This window comes from Athene noctua, chromosome 9, assembly GCF_965140245.1.
Source record: "Athene noctua chromosome 9, bAthNoc1.hap1.1, whole genome shotgun sequence".
Lineage (NCBI taxonomy): Eukaryota > Metazoa > Chordata > Aves > Strigiformes > Strigidae > Athene > Athene noctua.
The window spans coordinates 4,873,120-4,900,032 of record NC_134045.1 but is presented as its reverse complement, the minus strand read 5'-3'; the positions used below and the strand labels follow the sequence as shown (position 1 = coordinate 4,900,032).

The 26,913-nt window shown below is 44.7% G+C and overlaps 1 protein-coding gene and 3 long non-coding RNA genes across 5 annotated transcripts in view; all 4 read right to left on the bottom strand.

The window, feature by feature from the left end:
• Window positions 1-147: 147 nt before the first annotated feature.
• Window positions 148-5,341, bottom strand: LOC141963895 (uncharacterized). Its single transcript, XR_012634235.1, has 3 exons — window positions 5,228-5,341; window positions 4,220-4,340; window positions 148-2,868 (listed from the first exon to the last, which is right to left on the bottom strand). It is a non-coding gene; the product is annotated as an uncharacterized LOC141963895 (long non-coding RNA).
• A 626-nt stretch (window positions 5,342-5,967) lies between these two features.
• Window positions 5,968-11,168, bottom strand: LOC141963892 (uncharacterized). The gene is made up of 3 exons (XR_012634231.1): window positions 11,048-11,168; window positions 10,040-10,160; window positions 5,968-8,688 (listed from the first exon to the last, which is right to left on the bottom strand). It is a non-coding gene; the product is annotated as an uncharacterized LOC141963892 (long non-coding RNA).
• A 606-nt stretch (window positions 11,169-11,774) lies between these two features.
• Window positions 11,775-16,968, bottom strand: LOC141963887 (uncharacterized). The gene is made up of 3 exons (XR_012634228.1): window positions 16,855-16,968; window positions 15,847-15,967; window positions 11,775-14,495 (listed from the first exon to the last, which is right to left on the bottom strand). It is a non-coding gene; the product is annotated as an uncharacterized LOC141963887 (long non-coding RNA).
• A 636-nt stretch (window positions 16,969-17,604) lies between these two features.
• The window catches only part of RSPRY1 (ring finger and SPRY domain containing 1), a 39,161-nt gene continuing 29,852 nt past the window's right edge, over window positions 17,605-26,913 (bottom strand). The window contains exons 12-16 of one of the 2 annotated variants that reach the window (XM_074912925.1): window positions 25,914-26,025; window positions 24,845-24,947; window positions 23,205-23,357; window positions 21,235-21,339; window positions 17,605-20,320 (exon numbers count right to left, since the gene is read on the bottom strand). In XM_074912925.1, the coding sequence (XP_074769026.1) occupies window positions 20,224-20,320; window positions 21,235-21,339; window positions 23,205-23,357; window positions 24,845-24,947; window positions 25,914-26,025 (570 nt within the window). In that variant the 3' untranslated portion in view covers window positions 17,605-20,223. The remainder of the gene's footprint in view (window positions 20,321-21,234; window positions 21,340-23,204; window positions 23,358-24,844; window positions 24,948-25,913; window positions 26,026-26,913) is intronic. The other variant, XM_074912926.1, reaches the window with a different exon arrangement.

The following is a 26,913-nucleotide window of genomic DNA, read 5'->3' as shown; positions in this document are numbered from 1 at the left end:
TCACACAAACGCAGGCGCCCGCCTGGTGCCGGACCTGCCCTTCTGCCTCAGAGCCGACGGTTTGTTCAAGGGAGGGCTCCTGCTTCCATAGGCTGCCTCCATCACCAAAACAAAGTGAAAAGAATTAAAGAACAGCAAATAGCCTTGAAGACGTTTTTATTGTTGAATGGACAACTTCGCTACAATTCACTTCCCCTTCTGAGAGCCTACAGAGCCACTGCCTCACCTGCCCAGCGCCTTTGGGGCACATGGGGACCGAGGGGGGCACTGCACCAGGCATGGAGGATCAAGCTTCACAAAGATCAATCCACGCCCATCGTGGATGGCAACAGAAAGCCAGTTGAATTGTAGTGTCTTTCCCCTCGTGAAATGAACGGGACATTTCTCTGCAACACAGCTCCCTCCTCTGGTGCTGTTTGGCTTCCTCTGCCCAGCACCAGTTGCATGGAAGACTGCCTGGGGCAAAATTTTCCAAAGCATTCACATCTTTTCAACTAAGAACACAGGCACTTCGGCCCGTGTCCACAAAGGCAGCAAAGCTCTTGGGGCACCTCCATTTCAAGGGGACACCAGACACTTCAAAGTCTTTGTGGGCCTGGGCCTTAAGAGCTTAATCTCATACAGCAGTTGATACAAGTCAGGAGTCCTAGGCACTTCTGAAAATTTTGCCTCAGTTAATCCTGGCCAGGAAAACCAAAGCCCTGAAGCTACTAGAATCTATTAAGGCAGAGTTCAAAATGGTTCTGTCCTACCTCTTCCCTAAAGTATGGTTTGTATCTTTGTACCTTAGGGATAAAAACCTATCATCGCATTTGGAAGCATTTAAAACCTCATTTCAAGTGATTTTAAGATCCTTATGGCAGTGATGGTGTTCACATGTTTGCTCATTCAGCACCGAGCAGGAAGGGACTCAGCCCCAACTGGCAACGTGGATTACAGCAAAACATGGTAAAGGACAGTCAGGGAAGAAATGAGATCCCTGTGGCACAAATTTGCCAGTCTGACTTTAATCAAAACAGGCGTTCAAGGTGGAAGAGAATCCAAATTTCAGCAAAAAGACTAACTAGCACTCTGCTTCTGTATTCAGTCTATATTTGGAAAAGAAGTCAACAAGAAAATGGACAGAACTTTCCTAATTCACACATTCTACTCCAGAGGTTCAATGGAAACACACTTCCTCTTTTTCTTTTTTAAGTATCTCTGGATGAAATTCAGCACCCTTGAGTTAGCAAAGGCAGAAGGTGAAAGGAGTTGTTAGAGCACTTGATTCTGGGACCTGTGTGCAGAGCTCTCAGCTCCTGTTCAGGTCAGTAGGAAGCAAGAGTACTCAGCAGGAAGCAGCTCTGCTTTGTTAATACTTGATAGTACAATAAAGATAATAAAAGATTTTAAAAATAAGACACACCACAGCATGAAAATTAACAACAGCCCCCCGCTGTTGAATCACGGCCAGGAAGTGAGACGGTTTTAGTTTAAGTTGTGTGTGAATTAGTGAAGTTCTATATAGCCAGGTAATTAAGAAAAGCAACCTCTACAAGTCTTGGAAGAGACTGAGTCATATCCCCAGTTGGTGCAAAATAAGCATAACTCCACCCATTTTTGTGCTACTTCACTGATACCAGCTGTGAACCCTGATTCCTTGTAGAAACCTAGTAAAACAGTCAAAAGGTGCCTGCTGAAATGCCTCCTTAATATACAAATATCACAAATGCGTTATTAAAGCGGAGCAGAGATTCCCACTCTATGATCCCTACCACAAATATGAAGTGTGGCCCCAAACCTGCTCAGAGCAGGACTGACACATGGCAAGCAAGGTGCATTTTTAAAGAGTTACAGAATAAGACTGAACTTGTTATCCAAATAACACTTTTTTTTTTTAAATAAACTGGCCCAAAATTCTCCTCCAACATTTTAAGACAGCTCAATATTTCCAAAGTGAATATAACTTTCAAAAACAACACCGATTTAAAAAGATGTTCAATGATACCTTAAAAAATACCCAGAATATCAAATTAATTCCAGTCCAGCGTTATAATTAGTTAAGAATACCTCCTGAAAATTATATCCTCACAAAAAAATGTGGGTACTGAAGTTAAAAGCATCAGAAACATTATGTACTTGAAAATACCACCGATCTTTTAACATTTAAAAACAAATCAGAACATTCTTTGGAATCACCAAGTTATTAAAACATGTGAGTTTCTCTACAGTCTCCACACTGTCTTTTCAAACCAGTCTGTGTACAGGTTAAGTCTCTGAGCAGTTTAATATCCACTGTCGGAAAATAGAGTCTCTGACCAGCAGGAGGCTACATTAAACAGGAAAACATTGGCATTCTCTTTTTAGTACTGACTTCTGCCAAAAATAGACTTTCGAGCACAAGACAGACAGCCCTGTTGTAGGAGATACTTCTTTTCTCTTCTTTTCTAAAATGCATTGTATGTGTACTTCCAGTGCAAATTTTTTCAGCACTTGCGACAGGCGAGAAGGGGGAGGAAGAGAGACACTCTCCTATGGTCTTGCTTGGAGGAACCAACAGCCATAGCACACTGACCTACCAGCTCTCCTTAACTGTTGACACCGGTCCCCACCGCTGGGAACTTGAAATAGCTTATTAAAGATTTCATTTTTAAAATAAACAGATTACAGTTTAGCTTGAAATCTGGCCGTGGCTACGGTTCTATGTGCATAAGGATTGGTTAGAGATGCTTTCCCCTTTCAGTACTGGTTGGAGTCATTAAAAACAAGTCTGTAGTATTTCTCCACATGTGTCATGAAATGTGAGAGATCTGTCTGACTCGGGTTTGTATTTCCTGTCGACACAAAGGGCAGGTCTCCAGCTGCAAGGCACCCTCCATGCACAGGTCACTGAAGGAGAAGAAAAATCAGTTAAAGCCTGCATTTACAGTATGAAAAACTGATCTGAGTACTAAGCAGTCTAGTTAACCTGCTAGGAACACAGTCAGGATAAGTTCTTCTGTGTGGAGATTAGGAATTGCAAGTCAGGTGTTGTGGATCCAGATGCTTAGAGAAGAGCTCCTGCTGCTCAGCATCCTAGATGTTAGACTGCTAGGGCAGTTGGTCAGGATTATACGTGCACGCGTTTGTTAATCTTAACATTTCTCTACTCTGGAGAACTGCGGTCCCGGTGCCCTGCATGAAGCTGTCCCCACTTCTTGCTAGGGTACATCTCATCTCTTCGCAGCATCCAGACAGAAGACCCATGGCAAGACCACTTCCACGACTGCTCTAAAAACACTAAGAACTGGATTTAACTAGATTAAACTCCTAGTAGGCTGCTTAAATGCAGGAAAGTGCTATTATGGTATTACTCATACTGCTGTCCCATTTTTAAGCTTTTAGAGGAATTTGTGACTTGAGACAATCCATTTGTCGAACATTTAGTGGGCATAGGGCTCCTCGCTTTCAGTTCACATGCAAAGACAAGAGATTTTGATATGGATAATTCCCACCCTTCTTTTTCCTCCTCCAAAACAGCGCTACAGCAACATAAAATTTAAAGTATTAATTTAAACCACAGTTTAAGCTTGGGAGACAAATAACGGAATTTTAACTGTTCCAAAATAGCAGTGATTCCATCTCTCTCTATCCAACACACCTGAAGAAACACACACTGCAAATCCTGTGGTTTAAGCTTTTGTCACCTCATCATGTCTAGTCTCGGCCAGCACAACCTGTGCTGCTGAAGAAGTCCAGGCACATGGCCATTTGTGGCACACGTCTCCTGCCACAAGCTTTATGCCACAACTATGCCAGACGAACGTTGAGTAAAGTAGTGTTTTAGCCTCTAGGGGTGTAAAATCTGGTTGAGGCTATCTGTAAAGGCCTCACATGTCTAGAATGAGCACATTCAAACACAGAGGAATAGTCTCTTCTTAGAATTTGCGATTTAAGAAAAGATACGCTCTTGAAAAGAATAAATTTTTAATTTAAATTGAACACACACGGAGAAAAATTTTCAGCCTTACAGTGCTTATTTTGATCACTCAGTCAGGGCTACCTGGTGCTACGCTCATTGCAGTTATATTTAGTTTAACTTCACCTTTCTCGTGGAGCTTTGCATTCTGCACCCTTGTTCTCTTAAGAGGCAGAATCTGCTGATCAGTGTAGTCTAAATTCATTTGTGTAATTGTATTCCTATCAAAATATTTTAACTAATAGCTTACTGAAAATCTGACACAGAACACAGCATACTCACACGGCTACACTGAAATTTTCTTCATCAGAAGTCTCCATTCTTACTGCATAAGCCGACTGGAGAACAGGCAATCTGCTGTACCACTGCTGTTAGGGGTTATTTTTTCTTTGCAGACAAAGCACTGAGGAATAACATGTCACTTGGCATTAATACAAATTCAATTATTAAATTGACATGCAATTCTCAAATCGGGGGAGAATCTTTAATTTTTAAACAAAGGAATTTCAAAATCATGCTCTTCCAAAGTTGCTGCTACTTCTTTTCCCTAATAACTCAAATTCTCTGGGAACTTTCTCCACCTATTCAGACAACAGGCTCGAAACTGCACACACCTGCAGTTAGTCTCTGTAAAGGAGTTTTAGGTGACCTGTATATCTTTTCTCCCGAAGCATCTATGACTATGATAAAGATAAAAGAAAACGATGCCAGGTAAGATGAAAAAGTCCCAGAGAGCTTCCAGGCTAGGCTTTGGATAGTGATCCCATGCATCGGGCCAGGGGCTCTGGCCAGTGCTGGGCTGGGTCCTGGCCAGGCCCTTGGCTGGGAGCAGCTGCTGACCCATCACACCGGAGGGGGCACGCAGCACCCCATGGCCACTGAAGGCGGGCCAGCTGGCTTCTGGGTGCGTGCTGGGGACACCCTGCTCCCGCCACCCTTGCTGGGCTGCACCCCACGCCCGCCTTCAGAGCAGCTGCCGAGGGTGGGAGCCAGCTCTGTGGCATCACCTCATAACCCAGGCAGAGGGATGAGCGTGACCCTCACCTTCCCCTTCTCAGTCCTGGCTCACGGGGAGAGCGAAGCCCCCAGCCCTGTCCCTTCCCAGGGGTACCCAGGCACGCGGCGCGCCTCACCTCCCCCTCCTCAAAGGGACCCGCGCCACCATCTTACCGCTCCAGAAGGCATCCAGGTGACCCGCCCCCGTCCGCCCCCCCTTCCCGAGGAACACAGGCGTCAACTACCCCCCGCCTCGGAGGGCGTCCCAGGGTCCCGGCCCTGCCCCGCACCTACCGCCGGTTGCAGCAGCCAACGGCTACCCGCCTTCCCCGCGGCCCTTCCCCGCGGCCCTTCCCCGCGGCCCTTCCCCGCGGCCCTTCCCCGCGGCCCTTCCCCGCGGCCCTTCCCCGCGGCCCTTCCCCGCGGCCCGGCCGTCTCCTGGGAGGCGTTTCCTTCCGCCCCGCCCGCGGCCAATGGGAGAGCGAAGCCGGCCACGGTGGTCCCGCCCGCGGCCAATGGGAGAGCGAAGCCGGCCCCGGTGGTCCCGCCCGCAGCTCGAAGGCCCAATGAGGGCGCGCGGGCGGCGCCGGGCGGGAAGGTGGTGCCCGCCGCCGGGGAGGGCCATAAAGCCCAGCGGGGCGCCGGGCGTCTTGGAGAGAGCTTAGTGTCTGGGCGTCGCAAAGCTGCCCCAGGAAGAAAATAAAAACAAAGCATAGATAACAACGTGCACGCAGCCCTCCCCACCCCACTTAAAGTGGGTTTTCCCCTCACAAAGCGGGGCCCCGAGGGGTGGAAGAGCGCCCACCGAGCCGGGGCCTCAGGCGCACAAGCTCACGGAACCCGACGGCATTTGTGTCGCCTCGGCAGGAGCCTCTTGCTCAAACGTTTCACACAAACGCAGGCGCCCGCCTGGTGCCGGACCTGCCCTTCTGCCTCAGAGCCGACGGTTTGTTCAAGGGAGGGCTCCTGCTTCCATAGGCTGCCTCCATCACCAAAACAAAGTGAAAAGAATTAAAGAACAGCAAATAGCCTTGAAGACGTTTTTATTGTTGAATGGACAACTTCGCTACAATTCACTTCCCCTTCTGAGAGCCTACAGAGCCACTGCCTCACCTGCCCAGCGCCTTTGGGGCACATGGGGACCGAGGGGGGCACTGCACCAGGCATGGAGGATCAAGCTTCACAAAGATCAATCCACGCCCATCGTGGATGGCAACAGAAAGCCAGTTGAATTGTAGTGTCTTTCCCCTCGTGAAATGAACGGGACATTTCTCTGCAACACAGCTCCCTCCTCTGGTGCTGTTTGGCTTCCTCTGCCCAGCACCAGTTGCATGGAAGACTGCCTGGGGCAAAATTTTCCAAAGCATTCACATCTTTTCAACTAAGAACACAGGCACTTCGGCCCGTGTCCACAAAGGCAGCAAAGCTCTTGGGGCACCTCCATTTCAAGGGGACACCAGACACTTCAAAGTCTTTGTGGGCCTGGGCCTTAAGAGCTTAATCTCATACAGCAGTTGATACAAGTCAGGAGTCCTAGGCACTTCTGAAAATTTTGCCTCAGTTAATCCTGGCCCGGAAAACCAAAGCCCTGAAGCTACTAGAATCTATTAAGGCAGAGTTCAAAATGGTTCTGTCCTACCTCTTCCCTAAAGTATGGTTTGTATCTTTGTACCTTAGGGATAAAAACCTATCATCGCATTTGGAAGCATTTAAAACCTCATTTCAAGTGATTTTAAGATCCTTATGGCAGTGATGGTGTTCACATGTTCGCTCATTCAGCACCGAGCAGGAAGGGACTCAGCCCCAACTGGCAACGTGGATTACAGCAAAACATGGTAAAGGACAGTCAGGGAAGAAATGAGATCCCTGTGGCACAAATTTGCCAGTCTGACTTTAATCAAAACAGGCGTTCAAGGTGGAAGAGAATCCAAATTTCAGCAAAAAGACTAACTAGCACTCTGCTTCTGTATTCAGTCTATATTTGGAAAAGAAGTCAACAAGAAAATGGACAGAACTTTCCTAATTCACACATTCTACTCCAGAGGTTCAATGGAAACACACTTCCTCTTTTTCTTTTTTAAGTATCTCTGGATGAAATTCAGCACCCTTGAGTTAGCAAAGGCAGAAGGTGAAAGGAGTTGTTAGAGCACTTCATTCTGGGACCTGTGTGCAGAGCTCTCAGCTCCTGTTCAGGTCAGTAGGAAGCAAGAGTACTCAGCAGGAAGCAGCTCTGCTTTGTTAATACTTGATAGTACAATAAAGATAATAAAAGATTTTAAAAATAAGACACACCACAGCATGAAAATTAACAACAGCCCCCCGCTGTTGAATCACGGCCAGGAAGTGAGACGGTTTTAGTTTAAGTTGTGTGTGAATTAGTGAAGTTCTATATAGCCAGGTAATTAAGAAAAGCAACCTCTACAAGTCTTGGAAGAGACTGAGTCATATCCCCAGTTGGTGCAAAATAAGCATAACTCCACCCATTTTTGTGCTACTTCACTGATACCAGCTGTGAACCCTGATTCCTTGTAGAAACCTAGTAAAACAGTCAAAAGGTGCCTGCTGAAATGCCTCCTTAATATACAAATATCACAAATGCGTTATTAAAGCGGAGCAGAGATTCCCACTCTATGATCCCTACCACAAATATGAAGTGTGGCCCCAAACCTGCTCAGAGCAGGACTGACACATGGCAAGCAAGGTGCATTTTTAAAGAGTTACAGAATAAGACTGAACTTGTTATCCAAATAACACTTTTTTTTTTTAAATAAACTGGCCCAAAATTCTCCTCCAACATTTTAAGACAGCTCAATATTTCCAAAGTGAATATAACTTTCAAAAACAACACCGATTTAAAAAGATGTTCAATGATACCTTAAAAAATACCCAGAATATCAAATTAATTCCAGTCCAGCGTTATAATTAGTTAAGAATACCTCCTGAAAATTATATCCTCACAAAAAAATGTGGGTACTGAAGTTAAAAGCATCAGAAACATTATGTACTTGAAAATACCACCGATCTTTTAACATTTAAAAACAAATCAGAACATTCTTTGGAATCACCAAGTTATTAAAACATGTGAGTTTCTCTACAGTCTCCACACTGTCTTTTCAAACCAGTCTGTGTACAGGTTAAGTCTCTGAGCAGTTTAATATCCACTGTCGGAAAATAGAGTCTCTGACCAGCAGGAGGCTACATTAAACAGGAAAACATTGGCATTCTCTTTTTAGTACTGACTTCTGCCAAAAATAGACTTTCGAGCACAAGACAGACAGCCCTGTTGTAGGAGATACTTCTTTTCTCTTCTTTTCTAAAATGCATTGTATGTGTACTTCCAGTGCAAATTTTTTCAGCACTTGCGACAGGCGAGAAGGGGGAGGAAGAGAGACACTCTCCTATGGTCTTGCTTGGAGGAACCAACAGCCATAGCACACTGACCTACCAGCTCTCCTTAACTGTTGACACCGGTCCCCACCGCTGGGAACTTGAAATAGCTTATTAAAGATTTCATTTTTAAAATAAACAGATTACAGTTTAGCATGAAATCTGGCCGTGGCTACGGTTCTATGTGCATAAGGATTGGTTAGAGATGCTTTCCCCTTTCAGTACTGGTTGGAGTCATTAAAAACAAGTCTGTAGTATTTCTCCACATGTGTCATGAAATGTGAGAGATCTGTCTGACTCGGGTTTGTATTTCCTGTCGACACAAAGGGCAGGTCTCCAGCTGCAAGGCACCCTCCATGCACAGGTCACTGAAGGAGAAGAAAAATCAGTTAAAGCCTGCATTTACAGTATGAAAAACTGATCTGAGTACTAAGCAGTCTAGTTAACCTGCTAGGAACACAGTCAGGATAAGTTCTTCTGTGTGGAGATTAGGAATTGCAAGTCAGGTGTTGTGGATCCAGATGCTTAGAGAAGAGCTCCTGCTGCTCAGCATCCTAGATGTTAGACTGCTAGGGCAGTTGGTCAGGATTATACGTGCACGCGTTTGTTAATCTTAACATTTCTCTACTCTGGAGAACTGCGGTCCCGGTGCCCTGCATGAAGCTGTCCCCACTTCTTGCTAGGGTACATCTCATCTCTTCGCAGCATCCAGACAGAAGACCCATGGCAAGACCACTTCCACGACTGCTCTAAAAACACTAAGAACTGGATTTAACTAGATTAAACTCCTAGTAGGCTGCTTAAATGCAGGAAAGTGCTATTATGGTATTACTCATACTGCTGTCCCATTTTTAAGCTTTTAGAGGAATTTGTGACTTGAGACAATCCATTTGTCGAACATTTAGTGGGCATAGGGCTCCTCGCTTTCAGTTCACATGCAAAGACAAGAGATTTTGATATGGATAATTCCCACCCTTCTTTTTCCTCCTCCAAAACAGCGCTACAGCAACATAAAATTTAAAGTATTAATTTAAACCACAGTTTAAGCTTGGGAGACAAATAACGGAATTTTAACTGTTCCAAAATAGCAGTGATTCCATCTCTCTCTATCCAACACACCTGAAGAAACACACACTGCAAATCCTGTGGTTTAAGCTTTTGTCACCTCATCATGTCTAGTCTCGGCCAGCACAACCTGTGCTGCTGAAGAAGTCCAGGCACATGGCCATTTGTGGCACACGTCTCCTGCCACAAGCTTTATGCCACAACTATGCCAGACGAACGTTGAGTAAAGTAGTGTTTTAGCCTCTAGGGGTGTAAAATCTGGTTGAGGCTATCTGTAAAGGCCTCACATGTCTAGAATGAGCACATTCAAACACAGAGGAATAGTCTCTTCTTAGAATTTGCGATTTAAGAAAAGATACGCTCTTGAAAAGAATAAATTTTTAATTTAAATTGAACACACACGGAGAAAAATTTTCAGCCTTACAGTGCTTATTTTGATCACTCAGTCAGGGCTACCTGGTGCTACGCTCATTGCAGTTATATTTAGTTTAACTTCACCTTTCTCGTGGAGCTTTGCATTCTGCACCCTTGTTCTCTTAAGAGGCAGAATCTGCTGATCAGTGTAGTCTAAATTCATTTGTGTAATTGTATTCCTATCAAAATATTTTAACTAATAGCTTACTGAAAATCTGACACAGAACACAGCATACTCACACGGCTACACTGAAATTTTCTTCATCAGAAGTCTCCATTCTTACTGCATAAGCCGACTGGAGAACAGGCAATCTGCTGTACCACTGCTGTTAGGGGTTATTTTTTCTTTGCAGACAAAGCACTGAGGAATAACATGTCACTTGGCATTAATACAAATTCAATTATTAAATTGACATGCAATTCTCAAATCGGGGGAGAATCTTTAATTTTTAAACAAAGGAATTTCAAAATCATGCTCTTCCAAAGTTGCTGCTACTTCTTTTCCCTAATAACTCAAATTCTCTGGGAACTTTCTCCACCTATTCAGACAACAGGCTCGAAACTGCACACACCTGCAGTTAGTCTCTGTAAAGGAGTTTTAGGTGACCTGTATATCTTTTCTCCCGAAGCATCTATGACTATGATAAAGATAAAAGAAAACGATGCCAGGTAAGATGAAAAAGTCCCAGAGAGCTTCCAGGCTAGGCTTTGGATAGTGATCCCATGCATCGGGCCAGGGGCTCTGGCCAGTGCTGGGCTGGGTCCTGGCCAGGCCCTTGGCTGGGAGCAGCTGCTGACCCATCACACCGGAGGGGGCACGCAGCACCCCATGGCCACTGAAGGCGGGCCAGCTGGCTTCTGGGTGCGTGCTGGGGACACCCTGCTCCCGCCACCCTTGCTGGGCTGCACCCCACGCCCGCCTTCAGAGCAGCTGCCGAGGGTGGGAGCCAGCTCTGTGGCATCACCTCATAACCCAGGCAGAGGGATGAGCGTGACCCTCACCTTCCCCTTCTCAGTCCTGGCTCACGGGGAGAGCGAAGCCCCCAGCCCTGTCCCTTCCCAGGGGTACCCAGGCACGCGGCGCGCCTCACCTCCCCCTCCTCAAAGGGACCCGCGCCACCATCTTACCGCTCCAGAAGGCATCCAGGTGACCCGCCCCCGTCCGCCCCCCCTTCCCGAGGAACACAGGCGTCAACTACCCCCCGCCTCGGAGGGCGTCCCAGGGTCCCGGCCCTGCCCCGCACCTACCGCCGGTTGCAGCAGCCAACGGCTACCCGCCTTCCCCGCGGCCCTTCCCCGCGGCCCTTCCCCGCGGCCCTTCCCCGCGGCCCTTCCCCGCGGCCCTTCCCCGCGGCCCTTCCCCGCGGCCCGGCCGTCTCCTGGGAGGCGTTTCCTTCCGCCCCGCCCGCGGCCAATGGGAGAGCGAAGCCGGCCACGGTGGTCCCGCCCACGGCCAATGGGAGAGCGAAGCCGGCCCCGGTGGTCCCGCCCGCAGCTCGAAGGCCCAATGAGGGCGCGCGGGCGGCGCCGGGCGGGAAGGTGGTGCCCGCCGCCGGGGAGGGCCATAAAGCCCAGCGGGGCGCCGGGCGTCTTGGAGAGAGCTTAGTGTCTGGGCGTCGCAAAGCTGCCCCAGGAAGAAAATAAAAACAAAGCATAGATAACAACGTGCACGCAGCCCTCCCCACCCCACTTAAAGTGGGTTTTCCCCTCACAAAGCGGGGCCCCGAGGGGTGGAAGAGCGCCCACCGAGCCGGGGCCTCAGGCGCACAAGCTCACGGAACCCGACGGCATTTGTGTCGCCTCGGCAGGAGCCTCTTGCTCAAACGTTTCACACAAACGCAGGCGCCCGCCTGGTGCCGGACCTGCCCTTCTGCCTCAGAGCCGACGGTTTGTTCAAGGGAGGGCTCCTGCTTCCATAGGCTGCCTCCATCACCAAAACAAAGTGAAAAGAATTAAAGAACAGCAAATAGCCTTGAAGACGTTTTTATTGTTGAATGGACAACTTCGCTACAATTCACTTCCCCTTCTGAGAGCCTACAGAGCCACTGCCTCACCTGCCCAGCGCCTTTGGGGCACATGGGGACCGAGGGGGGCACTGCACCAGGCATGGAGGATCAAGCTTCACAAAGATCAATCCACGCCCATCGTGGATGGCAACAGAAAGCCAGTTGAATTGTAGTGTCTTTCCCCTCGTGAAATGAACGGGACATTTCTCTGCAACACAGCTCCCTCCTCTGGTGCTGTTTGGCTTCCTCTGCCCAGCACCAGTTGCATGGAAGACTGCCTGGGGCAAAATTTTCCAAAGCATTCACATCTTTTCAACTAAGAACACAGGCACTTCGGCCCGTGTCCACAAAGGCAGCAAAGCTCTTGGGGCACCTCCATTTCAAGGGGACACCAGACACTTCAAAGTCTTTGTGGGCCTGGGCCTTAAGAGCTTAATCTCATACAGCAGTTGATACAAGTCAGGAGTCCTAGGCACTTCTGAAAATTTTGCCTCAGTTAATCCTGGCCAGGAAAACCAAAGCCCTGAAGCTACTAGAATCTATTAAGGCAGAGTTCAAAATGGTTCTGTCCTACCTCTTCCCTAAAGTATGGTTTGTATCTTTGTACCTTAGGGATAAAAATCTATCATCGCATTTGGAAGCATTTAAAACCTCATTTCAAGTGATTTTAAGATCCTTATGGCAGTGATGGTGTTCACATGTTTGCTCATTCAGCACCGAGCAGGAAGGGACTCAGCCCCAACTGGCAACGTGGATTACAGCAAAACATGGTAAAGGACAGTCAGGGAAGAAATGAGATCCCTGTGGCACAAATTTGCCAGTCTGACTTTAATCAAAACAGGCGTTCAAGGTGGAAGAGAATCCAAATTTCAGCAAAAAGACTAACTAGCACTCTGCTTCTGTATTCAGTCTATATTTGGAAAAGAAGTCAACAAGAAAATGGACAGAACTTTCCTAATTCACACATTCTACTCCAGAGGTTCAATGGAAACACACTTCCTCTTTTTCTTTTTTAAGTATCTCTGGATGAAATTCAGCACCCTTGAGTTAGCAAAGGCAGAAGGTGAAAGGAGTTGTTAGAGCACTTGATTCTGGGACCTGTGTGCAGAGCTCTCAGCTCCTGTTCAGGTCAGTAGGAAGCAAGAGTACTCAGCAGGAAGCAGCTCTGCTTTGTTAATACTTGATAGTACAATAAAGATAATAAAAGATTTTAAAAATAAGACACACCACAGCATGAAAATTAACAACAGCCCCCCGCTGTTGAATCACGGCCAGGAAGTGAGACGGTTTTAGTTTAAGTTGTGTGTGAATTAGTGAAGTTCTATATAGCCAGGTAATTAAGAAAAGCAACCTCTACAAGTCTTGGAAGAGACTGAGTCATATCCCCAGTTGGTGCAAAATAAGCATAACTCCACCCATTTTTGTGCTACTTCACTGATACCAGCTGTGAACCCTGATTCCTTGTAGAAACCTAGTAAAACAGTCAAAAGGTGCCTGCTGAAATGCCTCCTTAATATACAAATATCACAAATGCGTTATTAAAGCGGAGCAGAGATTCCCACTCTATGATCCCTACCACAAATATGAAGTGTGGCCCCAAACCTGCTCAGAGCAGGACTGACACATGGCAAGCAAGGTGCATTTTTAAAGAGTTACAGAATAAGACTGAACTTGTTATCCAAATAACACTTTTTTTTTTTAAATAAACTGGCCCAAAATTCTCCTCCAACATTTTAAGACAGCTCAATATTTCCAAAGTGAATATAACTTTCAAAAACAACACCGATTTAAAAAGATGTTCAATGATACCTTAAAAAATACCCAGAATATCAAATTAATTCCAGTCCAGCGTTATAATTAGTTAAGAATACCTCCTGAAAATTATATCCTCACAAAAAAATGTGGGTACTGAAGTTAAAAGCATCAGAAACATTATGTACTTGAAAATACCACCGATCTTTTAACATTTAAAAACAAATCAGAACATTCTTTGGAATCACCAAGTTATTAAAACATGTGAGTTTCTCTACAGTCTCCACACTGTCTTTTCAAACCAGTCTGTGTACAGGTTAAGTCTCTGAGCAGTTTAATATCCACTGTCGGAAAATAGAGTCTCTGACCAGCAGGAGGCTACATTAAACAGGAAAACATTGGCATTCTCTTTTTAGTACTGACTTCTGCCAAAAATAGACTTTCGAGCACAAGACAGACAGCCCTGTTGTAGGAGATACTTCTTTTCTCTTCTTTTCTAAAATGCATTGTATGTGTACTTCCAGTGCAAATTTTTTCAGCACTTGCGACAGGCGAGAAGGGGGAGGAAGAGAGACACTCTCCTATGGTCTTGCTTGGAGGAACCAACAGCCATAGCACACTGACCTACCAGCTCTCCTTAACTGTTGACACCGGTCCCCACCGCTGGGAACTTGAAATAGCTTATTAAAGATTTCATTTTTAAAATAAACAGATTACAGTTTAGCTTGAAATCTGGCCGTGGCTACGGTTCTATGTGCATAAGGATTGGTTAGAGATGCTTTCCCCTTTCAGTACTGGTTGGAGTCATTAAAAACAAGTCTGTAGTATTTCTCCACATGTGTCATGAAATGTGAGAGATCTGTCTGACTCGGGTTTGTATTTCCTGTCGACACAAAGGGCAGGTCTCCAGCTGCAAGGCACCCTCCATGCACAGGTCACTGAAGGAGAAGAAAAATCAGTTAAAGCCTGCATTTACAGTATGAAAAACTGATCTGAGTACTAAGCAGTCTAGTTAACCTGCTAGGAACACAGTCAGGATAAGTTCTTCTGTGTGGAGATTAGGAATTGCAAGTCAGGTGTTGTGGATCCAGATGCTTAGAGAAGAGCTCCTGCTGCTCAGCATCCTAGATGTTAGACTGCTAGGGCAGTTGGTCAGGATTATACGTGCACGCGTTTGTTAATCTTAACATTTCTCTACTCTGGAGAACTGCGGTCCCGGTGCCCTGCATGAAGCTGTCCCCACTTCTTGCTAGGGTACATCTCATCTCTTCGCAGCATCCAGACAGAAGACCCATGGCAAGACCACTTCCACGACTGCTCTAAAAACACTAAGAACTGGATTTAACTAGATTAAACTCCTAGTAGGCTGCTTAAATGCAGGAAAGTGCTATTATGGTATTACTCATACTGCTGTCCCATTTTTAAGCTTTTAGAGGAATTTGTGACTTGAGACAATCCATTTGTCGAACATTTAGTGGGCATAGGGCTCCTCGCTTTCAGTTCACATGCAAAGACAAGAGATTTTGATATGGATAATTCCCACCCTTCTTTTTCCTCCTCCAAAACAGTGCTACAGCAACATAAAATTTAAAGTATTAATTTAAACCACAGTTTAAGCTTGGGAGACAAATAACGGAATTTTAACTGTTCCAAAATAGCAGTGATTCCATCTCTCTCTATCCAACACACCTGAAGAAACACACACTGCAAATCCTGTGGTTTAAGCTTTTGTCACCTCATCATGTCTAGTCTCGGCCAGCACAACCTGTGCTGCTGAAGAAGTCCAGGCACATGGCCATTTGTGGCACACGTCTCCTGCCACAAGCTTTATGCCACAACTATGCCAGACGAATGTTGAGTAAAGTAGTGTTTTAGCCTCTAGGGGTGTAAAATCTGGTTGAGGCTATCTGTAAAGGCCTCACATGTCTAGAATGAGCACATTCAAACACAGAGGAATAGTCTCTTCTTAGAATTTGCGATTTAAGAAAAGATACGCTCTTGAAAAGAATAAATTTTTAATTTAAACTGAACACACACGGAGAAAAATTTTCAGCCTTACGGTGCTTATTTTGATCACTCAGTCAGGGCTACCTGGTGCTACGCTCATTGCAGTTATATTTAGTTTAACTTCACCTTTCTCGTGGAGCTTTGCATTCTGCACCCTTGTTCTCTTAAGAGGCAGAATCTGCTGATCAGTGTAGTCTAAATTCATTTGTGTAATTGTATTCCTATCAAAATATTTTAACTAATAGCTTACTGAAAATCTGACACAGAACACAGCATACTCACACGGCTACACTGAAATTTTCTTCATCAGAAGTCTCCATTCTTACTGCATAAGCCGACTGGAGAACAGGCAATCTGCTGTACCACTGCTGTTAGGGGTTATTTTTTCTTTGCAGACAAAGCACTGAGGAATAACATGTCACTTGGCATTAATACAAATTCAATTATTAAATTGACATGCAATTCTCAAATCGGGGGAGAATCTTTAATTTTTAAACAAAGGAATTTCAAAATCATGCTCTTCCAAAGTTGCTGCTACTTCTTTTCCCTAATAACTCAAATTCTCTGGGAACTTTCTCCACCTATTCAGACAACAGGCTCGAAACTGCACACACCTGCAGTTAGTCTCTGTAAAGGAGTTTTAGGTGACCTGTATATCTTTTCTCCCGAAGCATCTATGACTATGATAAAGATAAAAGAAAACGATGCCAGGTAAGATGAAAAAGTCCCAGAGAGCTTCCAGGCTAGGCTTTGGATAGTGATCCCATGCATCGGGCCAGGGGCTCTGGCCAGTGCTGGGCTGGGTCCTGGCCAGGCCCTTGGCTGGGAGCAGCTGCTGACCCATCACACCGGAGGGGGCACGCAGCACCCCATGGCCACTGAAGGCGGGCCAGCTGGCTTCTGGGTGCGTGCTGGGGACACCCTGCTCCCGCCACCCTTGCTGGGCTGCACCCCACGCCCGCCTTCAGAGCAGCTGCCGAGGGTGGGAGCCAGCTCTGTGGCATCACCTCATAACCCAGGCAGAGGGATGAGCGTGACCCTCACCTTCCCCTTCTCAGTCCTGGCTCACGGGGAGAGCGAAGCCCCCAGCCCTGTCCCTTCCCAGGGGTACCCAGGCACGCGGCGCGCCTCACCTCCCCCTCCTCAAAGGGACCCGCGCCACCATCTTACCGCTCCAGAAGGCATCCAGGTGACCCGCCCCCGTCCGCCCCCCCTTCCCGAGGAACACAGGCGTCAACTACCCCCCGCCTCGGAGGGCGTCCCAGGGTCCCGGCCCTGCCCCGCACCTACCGCCGGTTGCAGCAGCCAACGGCTACCCGCCTTCCCCGCGGCCCTTCCCCGCGGCCCTTCCCCGCGGCCCTTCCCCGCGGCCCTTCCCCGCGGCCCTTCCCCGCGGCCCTTCCCCGCGGCCCTTCCCCGCGGCCCGGCCGTCTCCTGGGAGGCGTTTCCTTCCGCCCCGCCCGCGGCCAATGGGAGAGCGAAGCCGGCCACGGTGGTCCCGCCCGCGGCCAATGGGAGAGCGAAGCCGGCCCCGGTGGTCCCGCCCGCAGCTCGAAGGCCCAATGAGGGCGCGCGGGCGGCGCCGGGCGGGAAGGTGGTGCCCGCCGCCGGGGAGGGCCATAAAGCCCAGCGGGGCGCCGGGCGTCTTGGAGAGAGCTTAGTGTCTGGGCGTCGCAAAGCTGCCCCAGGAAGAAAATAAAAACAAAGCATAGATAACAACGTGCACGCAGCCCTCCCCACCCCACTTAAAGTGGGTTTTCCCCTCACAAAGCGGGGCCCCGAGGGGTGGAAGAGCGCCCACCGAGCCGGGGCCTCAGGCGCACAAGCTCACGGAACCCGACGGCATTTGTGTCGCCTCGGCAGGAGCCTCTTGCTCAAACGTTTCACACAAACGCAGGCGCCCGCCTGGTGCCGGACCTGCCCTTCTGCCTCAGAGCCGACGGTTTGTTCAAGGGAGGGCTCCTGCTTCCATAGGCTGCCTCCATCACCAAAACAAAGTGAAAAGAATTAAAGAACAGCAAATAGCCTTCAAGACGTTTTTATTGTTGAATGGACAACTTCGCTACAATTCACTTCCCCTTCTGAGAGCCTACAGAGCCACTGCCTCACCTGCCCAGCGCCTTTGGGGCACATGGGGACCGAGGGGGGCACTGCACCAGGCATGGAGGATCAAGCTTCACAAAGATCAATCCACGCCCATCGTGGATGGCAACAGAAAGCCAGTTGAATTGTAGTGTCTTTCCCCTCGTGAAATGAACGGGACATTTCTCTGCAACACAGCTCCCTCCTCTGGTGCTGTTTGGCTTCCTCTGCCCAGCACCAGTTGCATGGAAGACTGCCTGGGGCAAAATTTTCCAAAGCATTCACATCTTTTCAACTAAGAACACAGGCACTTCGGCCCGTGTCCACAAAGGCAGCAAAGCTCTTGGGGCACCTCCATTTCAAGGGGACACCAGACACTTCAAAGTCTTTGTGGGCCTGGGCCTTAAGAGCTTAATCTCATACAGCAGTTGATACAAGTCAGGAGTCCTAGGCACTTCTGAAAATTTTGCCTCAGTTAATCCTGGCCCGGAAAACCAAAGCCCTGAAGCTACTAGAATCTATTAAGGCAGAGTTCAAAATGGTTCTGTCCTACCTCTTCCCTAAAGTATGGTTTGTATCTTTGTACCTTAGGGATAAAAACCTATCATCGCATTTGGAAGCATTTAAAACCTCATTTCAAGTGATTTTAAGATCCTTATGGCAGTGATGGTGTTCACATGTTCGCTCATTCAGCACCGAGCAGGAAGGGACTCAGCCCCAACTGGCAACGTGGATTACAGCAAAACATGGTAAAGGACAGTCAGGGAAGAAATGAGATCCCTGTGGCACAAATTTGCCAGTCTGACTTTAATCAAAACAGGCGTTCAAGGTGGAAGAGAATCCAAATTTCAGCAAAAAGACTAACTAGCACTCTGCTTCTGTATTCAGTCTATATTTGGAAAAGAAGTCAACAAGAAAATGGACAGAACTTTCCTAATTCACACATTCTACTCCAGAGGTTCAATGGAAACACACTTCCTCTTTTTCTTTTTTAAGTATCTCTGGATGAAATTCAGCACCCTTGAGTTAGCAAAGGCAGAAGGTGAAAGGAGTTGTTAGAGCACTTGATTCTGGGACCTGTGTGCAGAGCTCTCAGCTCCTGTTCAGGTCAGTAGGAAGCAAGAGTACTCAGCAGGAAGCAGCTCTGCTTTGTTAATACTTGATAGTACAATAAAGATAATAAAAGATTTTAAAAATAAGACACACCACAGCATGAAAATTAACAACAGCCCCCCGCTGTTGAATCACGGCCAGGAAGTGAGACGGTTTTAGTTTAAGTTGTGTGTGAATTAGTGAAGTTCTATATAGCCAGGTAATTAAGAAAAGCAACCTCTACAAGTCTTGGAAGAGACTGAGTCATATCCCCAGTTGGTGCAAAATAAGCATAACTCCATCCATTTTTGTGCTACTTCACTGATACCAGCTGTGAACCCTGATTCCTTGTAGAAACCTAGTAAAACAGTCAAAAGGTGCCTGCTGAAATGCCTCCTTAATATACAAAGATCACAAATGTGTTATTAAAGTGGAGCAGAGATTCCCACTCTATGATCCCTACCACAAATATGAAGTGTGGCCCCAAACCTGCTCAGAGCAGGACTGACACATGGCAAGCAAGGTGCATTTTTAAAGAGTTACAGAATAAGACTGAACTTGTTATCCAAATAACACTTTTTTTTTTTTTTTTAAATAAACTGGCCCAAAATTCTCCTCCAACATTTTAAGACAGCTCAATATTTCCAAAGTGAATATAACTTTCAAAAACAACACCGATTTAAAAAGATGTTCAATGATACCTTAAAAAATACCCAGAATATCAAATTAATTCCAGTCCAGCGTTATAATTAGTTAAGAATACCTCCTGAAAATTATATCCTCACAAAAAAATGTGGGTACTGAAGTTAAAAGCATCAGAAACATTATGTACTTGAAAATACCACCGATCTTTTAACATTTAAAAACAAATCAGAACATTCTTTGGAATCACCAAGTTATTAAAACATGTGAGTTTCTCTACAGTCTCCACACTGTCTTTTCAAACCAGTCTGTGTACAGGTTAAGTCTCTGAGCAGTTTAATATCCACTGTCGGAAAATAGAGTCTCTGACCAGCAGGAGGCTACATTAAACAGGAAAACATTGGCATTCTCTTTTTAGTACTGACTTCTGCCAAAAATAGACTTTCGAGCACAAGACAGACAGCCCTGTTGTAGGAGATACTTCTTTTCTCTTCTTTTCTAAAATGCATTGTATGTGTACTTCCAGTGCAAATTTTTTCAGCACTTGCGACAGGCGAGAAGGGGGAGGAAGAGAGACACTCTCCTATGGTCTTGCTTGGAGGAACCAACAGCCATAGCACACTGACCTACCAGCTCTCCTTAACTGTTGACACCGGTCCCCACCGCTGGGAACTTGAAATAGCTTATTAAAGATTTCATTTTTAAAATAAACAGATTACAGTTTAGCTTGAAATCTGGCCGTGGCTACGGTTCTATGTGCATAAGGATTGGTTAGAGATGCTTTCCCCTTTCAGTACTGGTTGGAGTCATTAAAAACAAGTCTGTAGTATTTCTCCACATGTGTCATGAAATGTGAGAGATCTGTCTGACTCGGGTTTGTATTTCCTGTCGACACAAAGGGCAGGTCTCCAGCTGCAAGGCACACTCCATGCACAGGTCACTGAAGGAGAAGAAAAATCAGTTAAAGCCTGCATTTACAGTATGAAAAACTGATCTGAGTACTAAGCAGTTTAGTTAACCTGCTAGGAACACAGTCAGGATAAGTTCTTCTGTGTGGAGATTAGGAATTGCAAGTCAGGTGTTGTGGATCCAGATGCTTAGAGAAGAGCTCCTGCTGCTCAGCATCCTAGATGTTAGACTGCTAGGGCAGTTGGTCAGGATTATACGTGCATGCGTTTGTTAATCTTAACATTTCTCTACTCTGGAGAACTGCGGTCCCGGTGCCCTGCATGAAGCTGTCCCCACTTCTTGCTAGGGTACATCTCATCTCTTCGCAGCATCCAGACAGAAGACCCATGGCAAGACCACTTCCACGACTGCTCTAAAAACACTAAGAACTGGATTTAACTAGATTAAACTCCTAGTAGGCTGCTTAAATGCAGGAAAGTGCTATTATGGTATTACTCATACTGCTGTCCCATTTTTAAGCTTTTAGAGGAATTTGTGACTTGAGACAATCCATTTGTCGAACATTTAGTGAGTATTTGAGTATATAATGAATTTTCTGCTCTCCTCATGTAATCTGGATTTCATGGCACCAGTACTAAACCAGTACTCATTGGTAAAACCTTTGACATCAGGGAATTATGACTCATTAGCCCAGCATACATACATAGCCCCAGGACTTCCCCAACCCCAAACATACACACAATTAGGGATTAAATCTGCTCAGGGGTAGGGTGAGGGGAACAGTGGAAATACTATGCTCAACCTCTCTCTGTCACATCCTTAAAAGGAGGGCCTATTTCCTTCACACTGGGGAGTCAATCAAGATAAGCAGGTCTCACCCAAGTTGAATGTTAAACACACACATTTTCCCGTTTCTTAGGTTTGGGGTTATTTTTAAGGCTTTACCTGTGTCCACACGGCCTGAGTTCTGTGTCTGCTACCTCATCACAGCAAAGCGTGCAGCAGTTCTCTCGGATACTCACTTGCTTCAACAAAGCCAGGCGCCTGTGTCTGAAGGAGACACCACCCCACCCCCCCCACCCCCACCCACATTAGCTTGACTCAACACGATATATTCGGAACTGTTCTGAGTATTGCATCAAGACCAACGCAACACTGCCATGTGCTACTCAAGACTACTGCTGATAAACATCGATCATAACCTCCCCACAAACAGAAAGCTTACTACAACCAGAGATGTTCAGAACAGCCTTCGACTGTCAGAATTCTGGTCTGTCACAAAGGGACAGAGAGGGTGTTAGATTACAATTCTTCTAGCTCCTACAGCTGAACACTTCAAAAAAAGTCTTCTTTATCTGTATACTTTTAAGAGTTATGGAAAAAAAAACCTGCATAAACCTGCATATCAACAAAATTCAGAAACCCTATAATGTTGTAACACAGTTTAAAAGAATAAAAATTGAAAATAAAAATCAACAGCCTAGTATGGCAAATGCCATAAGGTAAACGGATAAAAATCCCCCATTTGATTAAATAAGACATTTCCCATTTGGAACACAGACACTACCCATCAAAACTGTTCAACGCAGGGTGACACATCTAGTCCAGACTATGCCCCAACACTACATGTGTTAAATTCAGAACAACTCTACATGAGTTTATGTTAACTCCTGTAACAGATAATTAGAGTCCAGTCAGGCCCCTTGCCTTTTTTTTTTTTTTTCCTTCTAACAATTTTAAGATCAAAGCTATTGTTTAATTTAGGATTGGCTTATCATTTTCCAAACAGTTCAAGCTGTAGGGCAGGGATGATCTTTGTTTACACAAAGAGCAACAGTGTCCAACCTTGAATGGAGCCTTTCACACTATTACATATTAAACAGGCTCTAACACAGCAGGCCAAGTTTCTCCAGTCAGGTATCAACAGGAAACCAATTTCCTCCAGTTTCTTTCTATGCCATATGGCACAATCAAATAACAGCTCTCACAGGTAATGCTTAAACATCACAAGAGTTAATGCCAGAATGAAATCAGGTTTTTGTTTTCTTTTTAAACACTAATACACTTAAGTACCTCAAGCACACTTGATCAAACAGGTACATAAGTCAAAATCAACCTCTGAATTTTATTATAGAACCTCCAACCACCCCTGCCCCCACTTAATGAGATGCAACAAAAGATTATTTCAACCACATATATCAGCACCACTCTAGAGAGCCATCTTTAGACAAAGGTGCAAATCCAGGGTATGCTGTACCCCAGATTACACTGTATAGATAGTAACAGTTTGTGTTCCAGTAAACTATTTGTTACTAATGATCTAAACCAGAAAAGCTATTAGTTTTTATTCCTGACAGAAATTTGGTAAATTAAGGAAAAACGTATCCAAACCTCCTCCTATCTGGCTTGATTTATATTTAGCTGGGAAAGCACTTCTAAATTTAATAATCTTTGTTAGTACTATTATTCACATATGGGGAAATTTTCATCTGGATTAGAAAACAAGGACAACTTCAAGTCTCACAATCACGCAGTACCTCCATGCTGCCAACATCATAAATTAGGTCAATTTTGAATAAGACATCTTTTTCTAATTAAGACTCTACTTCCTCAACCAACCTAAGCATTCTTAGGCAGCAGGAGGCACTTCTAGTAAAAATAGTTTACTGTACAGTATTAATTTAAGTTTAGCCTAGTATTACAAAAAATATTTTAATGGATTTTGGTTGTGTATCTCCTGCCCTACTCATTATGTTGCACTGATGCCTATGGTCTAATCCTTTTCTGGAAGAGGCCTATGGAGGCGTGACCCCATAAAATATTAACTTTGCTAAGTACAACATAACATAGAACTCAGAAGTGAAGCATTTTATTCCTCCATATGCAAACACACTTAAACTAGATAGGAGGGTTACCTGGGCAAAATTATTTTCTCTTCTGCTGTCAGAAAGGCATAATCATTAAAGGTACTAAACTTCATTGATGGTGGGTATTTGAAAGGTTTTGCCCCGAAGTTGAACTCACATTGTTGATAGGACATGAAACTAGCTGCAGCAAAAAAGCCAGATCTGCAATATGATGAACGACAGACGTTTCAGAATGATTTAAACAGTAATAGAGTTTTCCAGACATGTTACTACTATTACCAGACAAAAATATATACTGAAACAGAGACAAGTTCCTTCAATATAAGTGTTCTACAGCTAACTGGGAGAAAAACCTCTAACACATCCAGTCTCATCTGCACATACTTTCCTTGGTTAGTTCTCAACTTCTGAATTTACTATCAGGGTTTATCTGAATTTACTACTGAATCAGCCAATAAAGGCTGCCTACTCTACACCTAGGATTAGTCACACTTACACTAAGAGCAGATACATCTAAACAGCCTATAACCTGATCCTCTTTACACTGATCAGCTCAGATACCTCCTTCAGCATGTAAAAAGTATTTTTCTTCTGAACAACTGCTGCTTAGCAGAGTTACAAGGAGCAGTACCAACTGCAAGGGACACCTCCATGTCCACCACTCCTGCTGCTCTGAGCAGGCACAAATCTGAGGAAATTGCAGCACTCATACACTTGTGTGGGACCTGTGCAGGATGAATCCAGGTCTGAGCTCTGTTAGCACAATGCCCATCTGTTCCTCCTTGCCCTTGCAGGATTACTTCAGGGCAGCTGTCTTTTCTTCACAACCACCTTGTAAAAACGCTACAACTATCACCTCTTTCAGTTTTATTTACTGAAAGGGCCCAAGTGGACTAATACCCTGTGCTCTAATCAAGTAACAGAATCCACTGAGTATATAAATAACATACTCCACATGAAGAACACAGTATTGCAAGCTGAATAGGCAAGAGATTCTGCAACACACTGATCTATTTTGCTTGCAACTTGAACTTCATTTTGAGGAGAAAATACAAACGATATCAGCACAGAAGTATTAATTTACAAAGTACTGCAATTTCAATTAAACTGCATAGCTTCTCTCTCAAGCATCACACCAGCTTATCTTTCCAGAACTAAGAGGCTGAACGACTCCATGAGAGTCACAGGAATTAGCCATGTGTTAATTTTAAGAGTTGGCAAAATAAGCCTAACACCTTTCTATAATGTTACCCAAGAGACGTCCTGCCATGAATATTCAGTAACACGAACTGGCCCCAGTGAACAGCAGCAAGCTAATATACACTCTTCAGCATTTACAGGACTGAAGCTTTATTTTTTTAAACAAAAACAATTCTCAAGCACCACTAGAAATTTCTTTGCCTTTGCTACAGCCTCATTCTATTTCAGTGCTGTGCTAGTTTGACAGTAGAAAACATTGAGGTGAAACTACCTTTGGAAGGTCCAAAGTATTTATTTTGGACCCTGAAATCACACCTGTAAAATTATATCTTTCTCACTGATTTCTAAGCAACTTTCAATTGGGAAACCTCCTTAATGATGGCTTCAGGTAAGCAAATATGAATTTACATCTCAAATGGGAAACACTTCATATAATTAAAACAATTATCCATACAGGTCACTGTCCTTCCAAATAAGCACATACTTACACAGCAGATGAAAATACTTGTTTCTCAGCAGGAAGCTGGTTTCCATTTAAATAGAAGATCATTTGCTTTTCTTGTAAGTCTAGTAGAAATCCTATTGTGTCTCCTTGCATGCAGAACAAAGATAAAGATTTTACTTCTGTTAAAACAATAACTGTTTCAGCTGTTGGCATTTAAGTATCATGATTCTCACTGTAAGTTGTCTCACTTAAAAGAAACTGCTTGCAAAAGCATAAGGAAAAAAAAAAGATACAGACAGTAACCTAAGAAAAAAACCAGGACAAAATAGCAAAAAAAAAAAAACCCTTTAGTCTGACAGAGCATTAAAACCTCACAGGTGTAGAAGTATCAAAGAGTATTTGCCAGAGCCAAAAAAAAGAGTGTACTCTGTCTCTCCTTGGCTATTTTACACCTGTTGAAGGTATTCTCAGAACACATACTTGCTAAAGTCTAAGTTTCTTATATGCTTGTACATATGCTTATTGTTAAGAGGCATTTTAATTTAGCCTTGGGAGAAATTTTTAATAGAAAAAAAAGACAGCACAGTTCACACAAGCATGGCATGACAGACTCCTACCAAGATTTCAAAGCTCATATTAAGAACAGAATTTTGCTGTCCCAGTAGTTATCCAAGAATTTAAAGCAAGAAAGACAGTGCAACTTCCCCTTAACTTTGATCTCTAAATTATTTTCACTTCTCTAAAATAACTCTTTCAACCTAGAAAGGAACACTTCAACCCTGTTTGTAGGACTACAAACATCTAAGAAAAAAATCTTATGATTAAGTTTCCAGCAGCGTCAGTTGATGCCCTATGGTTTGTACTCTGCCTATGAAAAGAAGCACTTATCCAACAAGACTCTCTTTACAGATTGCAGAACAAGAGTGTAGTGCCCACTTTGTACATTTACACCACAGCAAATACTAGTAAAGGCACAATAATTAAGCCTTTAATATCATCAGGATTAGGCAGTAACTGCTCTGTTTGTACCTACTACCAAAGACACCTGCAAGAGGAAAAAGCCCTGTGAAGAAATCAAGTGAGGACAGGCAGCAAAAAAATGGACTGAATACCTTCTTTCCAACAGGGATGGGAATGTGGTTTACTTCTGGCATTATACCAAATCAGCTGCCGGCAGCCATCGTATGCACAGGAGTATTCATCGTCCCCGATGCCATAACCTTCCTTTAGGAGAAAAGCAAAGCCTTTCAGTCTCCAGCCATTCCTCATACAGAAGGGCTAAAGTCTACTTTTATTCAACTAAGCCATTCATCCAAGAGCAGGAGGGGTTTTCTCCCACCCCTGTGAAAGTAATTTTTTTGAACTAGTCTTAGTTTGATTTTTCACATCAAAAGGAATTTCTTGGGCTGAGGAGGCGGGAAAGAAGGGGATATTGTCTCCAAAGTATTTTTCATTCTCTCTGAGCTCAAATCAGTCCTGTATATTAAAATACTTAATAAGGCTAGTACCCAAATAGCTATTTTTTTTTTTACACTTAAAAAGTCAACAGAAGCATAACTGCTTTCTTATCTTGAAGTCCCAGTACCAGAACTGTGATGCCTTCCTCCACAAGATATTCAAGTGCCACCAGAACATACAGTACACAAAGCAGACAAACCCATAATGCCTTCACTGAATGTTGCATATTGTGTCCTTTTCAGTGCCAGCTTCCCTCAATTTGTGAAAAGGTTATCAAGAGATAGTCCCAAGGTCCAAGACAAATGAAAAACTAAAGGTTTCAGAGTCGAAGAAGAATCTTATCACATAAGAGAGTTCAAACATGAAACCCAAAAGCATTATAGAAAATAACTTCCTCATGTTCAGCATGGTTTGTCTGGAGTGCAAATAGTAGACACTGACTGATTACACAAGCCTTTGATGTCCCAAATTGAAGTTAAACCCAGCTAATGGAGGTTTAACATCATGTTTAGGACTAGTCTTTGTTACACATGCTGTAAATAAAGAGCATACGGCTACTCTGATGACTGTGTTTGTGACATACCCAGAAGATAATATCCTTGTAGTTCAGGTAGACACCTGATGAAGTTAAACAACAGTAGCATTTAGCCACCA